Source organism: Vicugna pacos, chromosome 17 (assembly GCF_048564905.1).
Source record: "Vicugna pacos chromosome 17, VicPac4, whole genome shotgun sequence".
Lineage (NCBI taxonomy): Eukaryota > Metazoa > Chordata > Mammalia > Artiodactyla > Camelidae > Vicugna > Vicugna pacos.
This window is the reverse complement of record NC_133003.1, coordinates 10,204,916-10,218,890: the sequence shown is the minus strand read 5'-3', so window position 1 is coordinate 10,218,890 and position 13,975 is coordinate 10,204,916. Positions and strand designations below refer to the sequence as shown.

Here is a 13,975-nt window from a genome sequence, read left to right as displayed (position 1 = left end):
TATCCTTCTGGCTGAAGCTCCCTGGCAAGTCAGCTAGATTCAGTCTCCAGGTATCTGCAAAGCCAGTGATGATCATTAACATGGGAGAGATACTCAGTGTGAGCCTTAGAGTCACCTTTTAGTTATAGATGTGACAATACCTTTATTTACGTAAGCATTCTGAGCTACTTCAAAGTCCCAAGTATGAACACTGCTTAAGCAACTTCCTTTTTCTGAACTGGAAGGGTAGGTCCGTCTTTTGGTAACCTGTTTTAAAATCAGCACAAGGTTGAAGTCTCTGGGAGAAAACTCTATCCTACTCTCAGGGAATATGATTCAGCAAATCTTGCTTTAGTGCTAACCCTGATGCAAGTGATCTTTGGATCACATTTTAAGAAACAGTATTTAAAAGGTAACACCTAATCTTGTGACATATTTCATTCCACTTTGTGTTCCTTCTGAACTTATCTTCCAAGTCTTTATCTATCTCTGACCTGAAGGTGAAGTTCCTAAGGTAAGTTCCTGAATCTCTCTGGGGAGGTTGTGATCCTCTCTCTAGGACTGGAGTGGCTCGACACCCAGGGCAGTGGCAGGGAAGCCAACAACTGTTCCCATCCGATCCCGTAATTAAGGGAGCCAGGCAGACTGCCCAAACCATCGGCACATTTCTCAATTGCTCTGCTCCAGTGTCATTAGCCAATTTCTACTCCATTTCCTTGGGCTGGAGTGAGCCAAGAAAAACAGTGAAGCACAACAGAGTGAAGCTGTGGGGAGGCAGCCAAATCCAGTGGAGGGAGTAGGAGGGTCACTTCACTACTCTTGCTCCAGGCCCAGATCCAGCGTGACAAAGCCATGCTACTTCTACAGCACCTTGCAAACTAGGGAAGAGATGCTTTCATCTGTGGTTCTGTGTCCTCTTCCAGAAGAGGAAACTAATGTTAAAGAACATGTGCTAAACGGGCACTTTTCCAGCCTCATGGCCATCAAGGCAGCTGACATCTCACTCAAAGTGACCTTGGGATCAAAACTGGCAAAGTCAAGCTGAAAGTACAAATGAAACTCTGCAGTGGATTGGAACTGACTCCGTTAAATGTTGTACATAACATTCTGTTGTTCGTTGAAGAAAAGGAGTTTACAGAAAGTGCGTATCTGTAGGGCAGAGAGGTAAAAGAATATATGAAAACATTCATTTGCATCTGATGGAATTGCTCTGGAAAGACCAGAAGACACTGATAACACTGGTTTTCCTCCAGCAGGCACTCTGGGGGAAAAGTGTGGGTGGGAAATGTTTCACTTGTTTTGGTGTGGGCGGTGGGTTGGTCCCTTCCGGCTTCAAACAACATGAAGATATTACTGAATCAAATATAGTTAATTTTTACACTAAAAATTTAATGTTTAGTCTTCACTTAGTATTTACTTAGCATATGTTCTCAAGAGCTAGGTGGGGAGGAGTGGAAACAGATAATCAAATAAATCATCACCTTGCTGAGAAGTGCACCCAGATCAATAACTTAGCACATGCTTAGCATGCATGATGTCCTGGGTTTAATCCCCAGTACCTCCATCAATCAATCAATCAATCAATCATTACCCTCTAGTGACAGATGTCAGCAACAGGGACTCAAGGAGAGGTCCCCTGGCCTGGCTGGGATGGAAAAGTGGAGAACCAGATAAGGTTTCCTCCAGTAGTTGTTTCTGGGCCAAGTTTTAAAGAGGGACACCAAGTAACTAGTACCAACTGCTGCAGGACTCCTAGAAGCCTTAACTGTGATGAGTGTCAGGTCACAGAAAAACATCAGGGCATCGCTTTGAACTGTTCTATACCAGTTCTTCGGATGTGGGGGGAAAAAGTGCACAGCAATCTTAAAAAAGATGGAAAATACCAGAGACTATACCATATTCTGCCTCCTCGCCTCCACTTCGCTCTTCATTTACCGAAACACACCAAATAATCCCCACTGTGTAAGTTTGAGGAAAGGAACTAAAAGGGCTGACATTTAAAGTGCTTAGAAGAGCGCCGTGCTTAGAAAAGCGCCGTGCACAACGTGCTTTATAAACGATAAAGTCACACAGAGCCTAGTGGAGACTCGAAGCTTCACAAACATTCCCCCAGGGGAGAATTCCCAACAACCCTGGGCTACTGTGGGAGCCAGGCCTGTAGGAACTTGGATTTTCCCCATATGTTACTAAGATACTGGACGTAGCAGAAGCCGGAGCCAGACCCGCGCTTTGAAGGGCAGCACCGACTCCGCCCTCAGCCTGAGAGCAAGCGCCCTTCAGACCCCTCTGCCTCGGTTTCCTCATACCGAAACCACAGCAAGGCTTGAGCCTCCTTCAACTCGACTTGCTGGCGAGTCGATGTGCTGAGAAGGGACAACTCCAGGAGATTTGCTGAGAAGGGACAACATCCTTAGAATGTTGCGCAAACCCCCGGGCGTGGCGAGCAGGTGGCTTCCGTGCGCCCGCGGCGCGGTGCCGCGAGCGCAGACAGGTGCCCGCGGGCGCGCAGTACTCTCTCTCCGCGCCGCCCCCGCGGGCACGCGGGCCCAGGGCCTCCCGGGCCAGTGCCTCAGCGCGGCCTCCCCCGGCGCGCGGTGCCCAGCCGGGCCGCGAGGCCGCCCGCCCCCCTCCCCGCGCGCGGTGCCCGGTGCCCACGCCGCGACGGGGACGCGCGCCCTCACCAGCCCGGGAGAGGGGCTTTCCAGAGGGGAAGCCCGCGCTGCCAGCCCGCCGCCGCTCACCAGTTCCCCGAGCCCACGATGCACACTTTCAGGGGCGCCGCTGCCATGGCCAGGCCGGAACGCTGCAGCCCGGCGCGCGCCTCGCCGGCCCACCGCCCGCCTCCGCCCGCCTCCGTCTCCGCCCGCTCCGCCTGAAGCCGCTGCGGCTCGCGGCGGCCCCGCCCCTCCCGCCTCTCCCGCCTCTCCCGCCTCTCCGCCAATGGCCGCGACCCCCCCACTAGCTCGGGCGCCCCCGGCCGCAGCTGACAGCAGGGAGGGCCCGCCCCGCCACTCCCGAGAACCACTGCGCACGCCTGGGCCGTCTTGCCTCTCGGCCCCACTCGGGCACCGCCCAGCCCTGCCCGAGGCCTTTCGGGACTTGTAGTCCGCGCCCCCTGGACGGCCGCTGCCGCCGCGCCACGCGCTGCCCGGGGTGGTTACGCCGCGACCCGTGCTCCAGACGCCGGAGGCAGCGCCACACTCCCCGCGGAGCAGGCTTGGCCCGGTTCGCCCCAGTGCCCCCTACTCCTCCCGCCTCTCTTGGCAGAAAGAGCTGCCGCGGTGCGTTTGGGAGCCAAGAGAGGATCCCAGGCTGACTCCAAAGTCCACCAGACTTGGGCTGGAGCTCGAAGGACCCTCCCCGCCCCCTGCCTCCTCAGCCTCTGTCTCACTTGTGGAAACGCGAAACCCCCTGGCACTGCTGAACTTCGCGGTGGACATGTACCTTCTGAGGCCTTCGGGACTTGGGCGGACAGCACCTGCGCATCAGAGTGGACACTTTCTAGTTAGAGTCAGGAGAGAGACCTGGACGCGGGCGACTCCGCCCTCACTCACTTCCTTGGCAGGACTTGCCTCCTCATCGTCTTCGCCCTGGGGCACCAGGAAAGTTTGTGGTTCTGAGACCACCCTTCCCTCCTTCCTGAGAAACCAACCGTTGTGTATCCATTCTGAGCATCACTTTCCACCAGGTTCCAGCCTCCATCCTGTTGGAGGGAGGAGGACAAAGTGGTGTGAACCAGTGGTTCTCAAAACTCCGCTGCATATTAGAGCCTCCTCTGGAGCTTTCAAACATCCCGCTCCCCGGGCACCACCCCAGACCAAACCAACTGCTTCAGAATCTCCCCGAAATGGGATACAAACATAAGAATTTTTTAAACTTCCAGTAGTGATTGCAGAAGGACTCAAGATTGAGAACCAGAGGACTGAAATACCAGCAGAGACTGGCTGAGGAAACAAATACTGTAGTACCTAGGCCTATTAGTTTGATGCCCAGAGGAGTAACTGTTATTGTCTTCACTTATACATTGTATGAAGAATGTATCCAGATTACTTATGATGTTTACTCAAGGAACTACTTGGAGAGAGTCGGGGACACAGAGCATGCTCTCCACTCCACTCTGGTGGTTTGTTCTCAATTCTTTCCACTAATGGAAAGATACCAAAGCAGGAATGACGCAAAAGGTGGACTATCCAAGCTTTAGTCGTTTTTTTTTTCCCCTCTTGCATGTGTGTTCCAAAGTGAGTTTGTCCAATTAAACAATGAATGTATCTGAGAAGTCAACATGCCAAGATTTACACCAAGTTATGGATTCCAGTTAAGCCTTTGCATGAAACTCCTTTTCCCTGATGTTGCAACCCCACCTGCATGAAAATGAGCTGCCTGGCTGTTCTGTGGACCCATCCCGCACAGCATCCTCATAACCTGAGATGCACAACGCACTGTGCCAGAAGGGACATAGTGAGTAGTCGTTTATTTTATGGACTAGTTACAAAGATTAAAACGAAAACCGAGGTGGGAGGGCATAGCGCAATGTGCTTAGCATGCACGGGGTCCTGGGTTCAATCCCCTGAGTACCTCCTCTAAAAATAAAGAAACATAATTACCTCCCCTCCCCATACCAAAACAAACAGGAAAACCCAAATAAAATAAAATGCTGGCTTAAAAACAAAAATAAGACGAAAACCGTATTGGTGAAGCCCAGGGACAGAAGGTTGAGAAAACAAAGCAAGATGCAAGGGGATGCATACAGGAGGGCCCATTTCTATTAGTTCAGAAACAAGCAAAATCGCATCTATCACTAGGGAGAGATACATACATAGTAAAACTGTAAAGGAAGAAAGAAACACAAAATGCAGGATTGTGGTTATGGTGGAGAGGAGAGTTGGTGATTCTTTATACTTTTGCATCTATTATAAACATGTTTGTGTATCGATTTAATGAGAATCCTGGGGGATGTGAGAAGCCACAGGACAGAGGAGTGAGGAAAGCCAGGGCTGAGACAGCCGAACTCCTGCCAGTCCCCCTCTGGCCAGCTAAGGTGGCAGTGGTGCTGATGCTGGCCTCCTATGGGTCATCTTCCCCAAGAGGGTTGAGCATCCTGGAAAACAAGTCTCATTAGTCAGTCTCGTTGTGACAAGGCCGACTCTTCAGGGACTTGGAGATGCTACTGGGTGTCTATGGTTTGGTGCGTGGAGACAGTGTTTGACACCATGACTGGGGTATGCGTTAATCATGGTAGAAACTCACCAGGCAGCCAGGAGAAGCCAGGTGGCTCTTTAGAAACTCAGCCCAGAAATCTCCCTAACCAGATCACTGAGTTCGTAAAGTGCACTTCTTACTTTCTGTGGGAGATAAGAATTTTCTCCTGCATTGCAGGAGACGATGGTTACGGCACTGCCAAACTTTCCTGTATAACGGGAGTCTCCCTTCCTCTCGCTCTAGGAACGTTTTCCTCCATTCTCTTCCAAGGGCTCAGTGCCTAGAACAATGCCAGGCACAGAGTGGACACTCAGTAAATGTTTGTTGAGTAAAAGTGATTGGACTCAGTCACAGAGATGGGTCAAATAACAAAGGAAAATAAACCAGGGAAGGACTCTGAAATGGATTTAATATTTAAGAGAAGAGCCAAAGAAGGGGGAGGGTATAGCTCAAGTGGTAGAGCGCATGCTTAGCATGCAGGAGGGCCTGGGTTCAATCCCCAGTACTTTCTCCAAAAATAAATAAACCTAATTACCTTCCCCCTGCCAAAATAAAATAAATGATACAATAATAAATAAATAAAATAAGATAAATTAAAAAAGAGAGAGAAGGAGGTTGAAAGGGCAAGAAAGGAGGAGCAGGAAGGCAGAGTGTGGTGGTGTGGTTGCAAAAGGAAGACTGCATTTCCAGAGGGAGGCGTGGTCACAGGAGAGTTTGAGAGTGGTCAGATACGATCAGACTGGAGTGACTCTTTCAAGCTAGTGGAACAAAGGCTGCCAGTAGAACCCTCAAGTACAGTTGCACAGGTAGCACACTGCACAATGCCAGTGGGCACCATGCACATTGTGGACATTGCAGCTTGGTATGTTTGAGAGGCTCATATTCTGGCAGATGAATGCAAGTGTCTTGAAGGAGGGATTCGTTTTTCTAGTCCACACAAAAGTCTGTTATGGGTAGCCACCATCTTGGTAGGTGATGGGCCTAGTGAGAAGGCTTCAGTTTCAGTTTGGGACAGAGCATAAACTCGGCTTGTGGTGGGTGGAGGCGTAAATGAAAGGCAATAAGTGGTGCTTGAGAGAGTGTAGACCCTACCTTTTAAAAGTCTACCTGTCAGCGGAAGATGAGGGCGAGGGGCATGTGGGCAGAGAAGGCAAAACTGAAGGGGGAAGGGAAGAATCTGTAGGGCTTTTGTTTCCTTTAAATCACGTGGAAAAGGCTAGAACACGTTGAAATACTCAGGAAGGAGCCAGTAGAGAGGGAGAGGCTGCAAACACAGCAGAGAGAATGAGAGGGAGAGTGACAGAGGGAGAGAAGGATTACCCCTGAGTTAGATGAGAGGGTCATAAGGGCTCTGAGGAGGGACGCCTGCATGAATCAAAGCAGCCAGCACTCCAGAGAGCCGAAGCAGCCAGTGCAAAGGCCTTGAGGCAGGAAATAGCCTATGTGTTTAAGGAACAGGAAGAGCTACAAAATTTCAGTCAGAGGAACAGTCAGGCTAGACTAATTAGTAGGGTCCTGTGGTCCATGGTTTAAAAAAAAAAAAAAAAAAAAAGAAGGATTTCCCACTAGCCAAATCTCGGTCAACAGAAGCATTAAAGTAAGTAATAGCAGTAATGGGCTTAAATCCTTTGAATGAAATAAATTAAAAATTCATGGATCAAAAAAATTCATTGGTCTATGATGATTTAAAGAAGTAAGTAAACAAATAAACAAGCAGGGGAAGGGCTCTACCTTGTGGTAGCATGCCAGCTAAGCACAGAGGGAAAAACAGACTACACGGTCATCACTGGGGGCTACAACAATTGTGGAATTTGATGAGGGACAGGATATTTACCGAACCTCAAAGTCTCCACGGAAATTGCTTACATGGGATAAAAGAGTAACTTCACAGTAGAGAAAACTGGCCAGCTCCACCTTTAACCAAGTGGTCAGCTTCTATGTTACCAGTTGTGGGACACACATGCCTTCTTTAGCTGGAGTGAGGGGGCATTTAGTTAATTTAGGCGTCTTGAAAAAATATTTTGAAGTAGTTCCCAGACCTTGGGATTTCATAGATTAAAAACATTTTTACTGGTTTTGAAGTCTGACATAAAATTAACCAATTCTTCAAAAATTTTCCAAGTAAGGGCAAAAACTTACTGCCATATTCTCTTCCTATTTCATCTTTATTTAATTTATTTTAATTCATCTTATTCACTTTAATTTAATCAATTCATTTATTGAATAATTAATGCATTCACATGATTCAAACTCCAAAAGGATTGAAAAGGTATGTAGTGAAATTCTCTCCCTCCTTTTTCCAGCCCCCAGATCCCTCCCTTTAGGGAACCTTGTTACCAGTTTCATGTGTCTGCACATAATTCTGTTACCTATGTCCCTGCCCAACATGATTTCATATTACAAGTGTCAGTCATTGCCAGAAAATCAAAGGCATGTAATGAAAACTAAAGATGAAGAATGAAAAGAATAAATTAAGCTCTTTAGGAAACTCTCAACACAAAGTTTTTATTTTTCTCATTTCTCTGTGGCACTGAACGTGTTTTCACAAGCTGGTGTTGGTTATATTCATTTCTCTAATTCCAGGTAAGACAAACTTGGGTGCCCTAGAGAAACATTTTATCTACTCTGTTCTCCAGTACATATATCACCCCTTAGCTTCTTAATTACACACTGTACTATCCTTACAACAGGCTTCAAATGAAATTGCCCACCTTCAATATTGCTATTGACAGTCTAATGAGAAATTACAGATTTTTGGCCAAAGAAAACAATGCCTCATTCTGGAAGCTTATATGGGTTTCTTAATCTCACTTCCTTGAGAAAAAGAGACATAATAGATGAAAGGCAGATTTAGCAGCGTGGAAGAATTAACTAGACCTCCAGACATTTAATAGTAGCTGGTGTCAATTGTAATCTGTTCATACCAAAGTTTATTAGATTATCAAAAAGGTTTGCACTCTAGGTTTATCCACCAGTTGTACCTTGTCACCAGCCCTTTAGATTCGGGTGGTATTAGGATCTGTTATTTCTTTTAGAGATCATACTGCTATAACCTACCTTTATTTAAGAACCAACTCTAAACCAAGCACTGGGTATTGTAACTGATTGCATCTGGGTACCAGCCGCCTTGGATCACTTGGAGAACTTGGGAGTTTTGAAGACAAAATTATCAGACTCGGCACTGTACCCTAACAGAGAAAGGCAGAGATACTCATTCAGTTTCTGCTTGATTAAAAGTCAAGTGTTAACCTGGTCTTGGTTCTAAATTTGAGTCTTGTTTGTGTGCTTATTCCACACTGAACTCCTACCATAGGCCAGGAGCTGAGGATACAATGTTGAAGAAAAGAGACAAAGTTTTCAGTCTAGAAAGCAGGTCTGATAAAGAAACAAGTGTCTTGCATAGAGTACAGCCTGATGTTGCTCTGATAGAGACGGGGACTCTGGGAACAGATGGGAGTGGTACTCACCTGGGCCTGGGGTGCTGGGTAAGAATTTCTAGAAGAAGGATGTCTGAACTGAAGAATGAGTAGGAATCAAAAGGGGAAGAGTGTTCAAGGCAGGGAGAACAGCATGAAGGCTTGGAGGCAAAAGGAAAATACTCGGTTCCTTTGAGAACTGGGAGTTTAGTAAATTGGATGCTAGAGCAAGAGGTAAAGACAGATGAGGCAGACAGGTAGGCAAGGGGGGCTCTCTTACAGGGCTTTGACTTTTATTTTGAAGGCAAAGGGGAAATATTGAAGTGTTTATGCTGATGAGTGATGTGGTCATATGTGTCCTTTAGAAGATCATTCTAGTTGCATTTGAAGGGGTGAAGGAGGGGGGAAATTTGAGGGTGATTTACAGAGTTCTGACTTGGGTCACTGGGCGGGCAGTGGTGGTGGGTGGGAGTGTTTTGAGGCAGAAGTTGCCTTTCTTGGCAAAAGCAGAAGTTTGCTAGTTTTCCTCTTTACTAGAATATGAAATCAGATACCAGTCCTTCTGTTCCATTTCATGCCCAGCAGTATTCAAGACTGGTTGTAGTTTTCCACAAATGACCTGCAAGCCTAAGAGATATGATTCGATTAGTAAAGGATTGGCATTTTGGAGGAATTCAGAAACTTCCATTCTCAGGTCGCTTCCCGATGCAAGACAGAGTTGAGTCAAGCTGAGCCCTCCTAATACCACTGTCACTCTCCACGGCTTTCTCCTCTTAATTTTTAAAAATCAAAGGAATACATACACATAGTTTTAAAATGTGTATTATAGTCAGTACAACTAAATGGCAAGTGACAACCTTCCTCCCTAGCCTCCACTCCCTAGAAATGACCGCTTTCAACTCTTTTTGCTACTTCATCTGATACTTACTTCTGTGTGTCTAAACAATGTTCTTATGCTGCTATTTCTTTTTTAAGTTGGGGAATAAGTAGTGCATTTGTATGGTTCTAAAATAAGACAGAGAAAGATACACAGTGAAGAGTATCTCTCCTTCTGTCTCCCATCTGTCCAGCTCCTACCTAATCCACTTCCCTTGCGAAACCACTGTTAGGTTTCTGTATGTACCTGTATAAAAGGAGATATCACCACGTTGCTGAGGCTTTTGCCCCAGAATCATACCCCTGCCCCTCCCTTGAACAGAAACCAGTGATTCTTATCTAAGATTCAGGAGGAAGCTGCAAAGAGTGAAAAACAAGAACCAGTTAGAACCTAGTAGGTCTAAGATGGCAGAGGATTTGACTTCCAGTGGACCTTGAGCCTCATTATTTGCTCAGTGTAATGCATCAGCTGCTAAATTATACCCCCACCATGACAGTTGACAGTTGTCCTGACAACAACTGGAAAAGCCCATACAAGGACTAAACAGGAGGGCTGCATCAGTTCTAGGTCCAAACCACACCCCTGTTCTCAGATAATTTATGGATATTCCTCCCTGTACCTCCACCCTCCTATACATTTGGTGTCTCCGCCCGAGTTGGGTTGAGAAGTTGTTTTGCACCCTAAGTTCCCGCTTCTCCATTCTTTGGTCATTGAGTAAAGCCTGTGCTGTCCCAGTCACAGCATCGATTTTGTTATTGGGTGTGCAAACCCAATCAGAAAACGAACCTCCCTGGTGGAGACAGGGGGTCTCGGTCCGGGCTAGGGCCCCGGCACAGGTTAATCCAAGCACATTAGGGGCTTCTTTCTCACTCACGCCCCATGTCCATCCCAAGCGGTTTCACATTTTCCTCACACAGGGTGGCAAACCAGCAGTGTCTACCATCTGGAGTGTCATGCTTGCAATGATAAGGGGCAGGGAATATGACGATGCTCCTGGGTCCCTAAAGGCTTCTTCTCAGAGGTGAAATGTGTCCCTCCTGCTCCCATTCATTGAACAAGGCATGTCCTGTGGACATGACCATTTAAAGGGGGCCAGAAAGTACAGACTTATCATATGCCCGGCACTCAGCCAGACCTGCTGGTGAACCATGCTGATGATCACCTCATATACATGCACTGCTCTGCACCTTGCTTTTCTTCAAGAACATATTTTTTTAAGAAACTAGGGGGGCGGGGATAGCTCAGTGGTAGAGTGTATACCTAGCATGTACAAGGTCCTGGGTCCAATCCCCAGTACCACCATCAATAAAACAAGTAAATTAGTAAACCTAATTACCTCCCCCTGCAAAAAATAAAAATAAAATATTTAATTAAGCATGCCATTTGAGTAGAGAGACCATCTTTATTCTTTTTTAAAAGCAGGTGGACATTTGCATTTCCCCTAATATTTCCTTTACAAAAAGGGCTGCAGTGAGAATATTCAGATGTTATTTTGCTCACATGTGAATATATCTCCAGGATAAATTCCCATAAGTGACATTGCTGGTTCAGAGTATACACGTTCATAATTTTGTGAAGTATGGCCAAATTGTCCTCCACAAAGCTTAGGCCAGTTTATAATCTTCCCAGAGTGTGTGATGGTGCTGACTTCCCCACAGCCTTGGGAAGTATGTTCCCAAACTTTTGGGATTTCACCAGTCCAATAGGTGAAAATATTCTCCGTTTATTTTTATATTGTGTTTCTCTTATTGTTAATAAGATTTTCTGCTACTTCTTGAGTTTTGTAATTCAGCTGTCCTGTGATAGTAAACAGGGATTCATGTTTCAGTCATACATATACATACATGTATTCCTTTTCATATTCTTTTTCATTATAGGTTACCACAAGATACTGAATATAGTTTCCTGTACTATACAGAAGAAACTTTTTTTGTCTAAAAAGATGACTTAATAAAAGAAAACCATCTATCTCAAGTTAAGGAATTAAGCACTTTTCTATGTGTGGGAAGGTGCAAAGGTCTGAGCTCATTGACATCATCTCTTTGATGTGCACCTAGCTGTCTAGGGCCAGTGTCCTATTCTTTCCCATCCTGAGTCCCCTTAAGGAGCACAGATGGGGGTGGCTGCAGAGGCCGGGCTGCCTGCTTGTCCACATCCTGAGTTCCCTCCACTCACTATCTGGGATGGGGCAGCGGTGACGACTTGATGGCTACAGCATCCTTTGTTTACTGATATGGCTGGCAACGTTTTTTATTTACATATATCATACACATTTGTTCATTTACTCATTTAACAAATATTTATAATGACTTCCTCAGTATGTGTATGTGAGACCCTGAGAAGACAAAACTGAGAAAAACCACATCTCTGCTCTGGTTTGTAATCACAATGTATGTGTGGGTAACCACTGCTGCAAGCGGGGTGGTGTAGAGGTGACCCCGGGCAGGGAACTGACCTGTAATTTGCAGGGAAGGGGGAACAGTAGGTTGGGGGAGGGACTCTATTCCTTTCTGCTCATTCTACAGATGAGGAATTTCCCTTCCTGCTTGTCCCCTTGCCTGCCCTCCCCACCAAAAAAATCCAGATCTACCAGTTGTATATTTACAGAAAAATATGTGTTGGAAAAACCTTTGCCATGCCAATACTCCTGAGAAAATGAAGGGGAAGGGTATAGCTCTGTGGTAGAGCACATGCTTAGCATGCATGAGGTCCTGGGTTCAGTCCCCAATACCCTCATTAATAAAAATAAATAAATACAAATCTAAGAAAATGAAAGCCTACCATTATTCATGCCTTGGTATTAATTATGTTAACCAGATAATCACTTAAACTTAAGGATGGGGTGTGAGAAAGGAAGATCACTAACTGCCAATGGAAGAGAAAGCTGACGGCACTTTCTTGCCTGGAAAGGGGGAGCTGTGCCGTTCAGTCTGAGCTCTGTGGGTCTCAGAGTGTTACCTGAAAACTGGGTTCACCTTTCGGTGGGTGTGGAGCCAAAAGACAGAACCAAGCCAAAGATCAGGAGAAGGAAGGATTTATTACTTGCAGCAGCAAGTAAGGAGAACATGGGGCAGGGAGTGGGGTGGGGCTGGGGGTTCTTTCCCAAGGCAGTGTCTCCCCCAGCAGCTAAATTTGGGAAATTTTAAACTAAGGGAACATGCATGTTCATCAAGGGGCTTGAGGAGGGGAGAATTCAGTATAGAACTGGGGCAAAGGGTCGCAGAGACCAAGCTTAGTTGATTGAAGCCACAGGGGTCAGACTTAAAGTTCGACATCCTCACCCCTTAGGTTCCAGTTGATCTGGTTGTTGAGTCCCAAGGGGGATTTAAATGCTGCAAAATAGTCCAGGAAAGTGTTTCAGGTTAATGTTTACCATTGAAACAAAAGTAGGATTTGACAACTGATTTTTTTTTAAATTGAAGTACAGTTTACAATATTGTGTCAATATCTGGTGTACAGCATCGTGTTTCAGTCGTACATACACATACGTATGTTCCTTTTCATATCCTTTCTCATTATAGATTAGTACAGGATATTGAATGTGGTTCCCTGTGCCATACAATAGAAACTTGTTTATCCATTTTATATAGAGTAGTTAGTATCTGCAAATCTCAAACTTCCAGTTTATCACAACTGATTTATTATCTTTGCTGTTGTCACTTTTCTTGCCTGATAACAGTCATTTGTTCCCTTAAGGACTTGGATTGCTGAGACCTGTTCAAGGGCAAGCATTACGGCCAGGCTTAGATCACAAAATGGCTTTGGCCAAAAATGGCTTCTCTTGTGTCAAGAAAGCCATTCCTGGTTCTCCTTCTCCAGGGACCCCCTACCTTATCTACTTACAAGAGCAGAAACCAGAAGGGCTAGGTATAGAGCAAGAAGGAAGTGAGTAAAACAGGACAGTCTTTTGAGCTTAGGTCTCTGGCTGGTGCGTGGGTTGGAGAGGGAGGGATTGTAAACTCTTCTTTGTAAATGGTCACTTTCCTTCCAACTGTAACATTGATGATCCTGAAAAGTGAGATATAAATAGATCCAGGAGGCGCCCAGGACAGGATTCAGGAGACCAGACTGTCTGAAGATAATTGAAACTTAGTAAGATTTTCTTGTTGATTCGTTTTGTTTTTTAAAACAGGGACCAAGGGGGAGGGTTTAGCTCAGGGGTAGAGCATGTGCTTAACATGCGCGAGGTCGTGGGTTCAGTCCCCAGTACCTCCATTAAAATAAACAAACAAACAAACCAACCGAATTACCTCCTCCCCCCAAACAAAAGACAAACAAACAGAAAACAGGTACCAAGCAGTTCCACCAACCTGTGAGCTTACAGGAGTTTGGAGGTCTTCCAGGTGGGACATTCCTGCGTTAGCATTAAGGGGTCTGGAATAGAGGAGGAAGCCTCTGACAGTGTGTGAGGGCCACAGAGAGCCTAAATGTGCCTGTTTGGAAGAGGAACTTAACAGACTTCGCTGCTTTATCTAGTCTTAGGGGTACCCCTCTCCCCTCCAGG

The 13,975-nt window shown here is 46.1% G+C and overlaps 1 protein-coding gene across 2 annotated transcripts in view; it reads right to left on the bottom strand.

Moving 5' to 3' along the window:
• GPD1L (glycerol-3-phosphate dehydrogenase 1 like) overlaps window positions 1-2,876 on the bottom strand; it is a 45,125-nt gene extending 42,249 nt beyond the window's left edge. The window contains exon 1 of one of the 2 annotated variants that reach the window (XM_072940927.1): window positions 2,721-2,876. In XM_072940927.1, the coding sequence (XP_072797028.1) occupies window positions 2,721-2,767 (47 nt within the window). In that variant the 5' untranslated portion in view covers window positions 2,768-2,876. Of the gene's footprint in view, window positions 1-2,660 lie in introns of both variants that reach the window. The other variant, XM_072940928.1, reaches the window with a different exon arrangement.
• Between the last annotated feature and the right edge of the window lie 11,099 nt (window positions 2,877-13,975).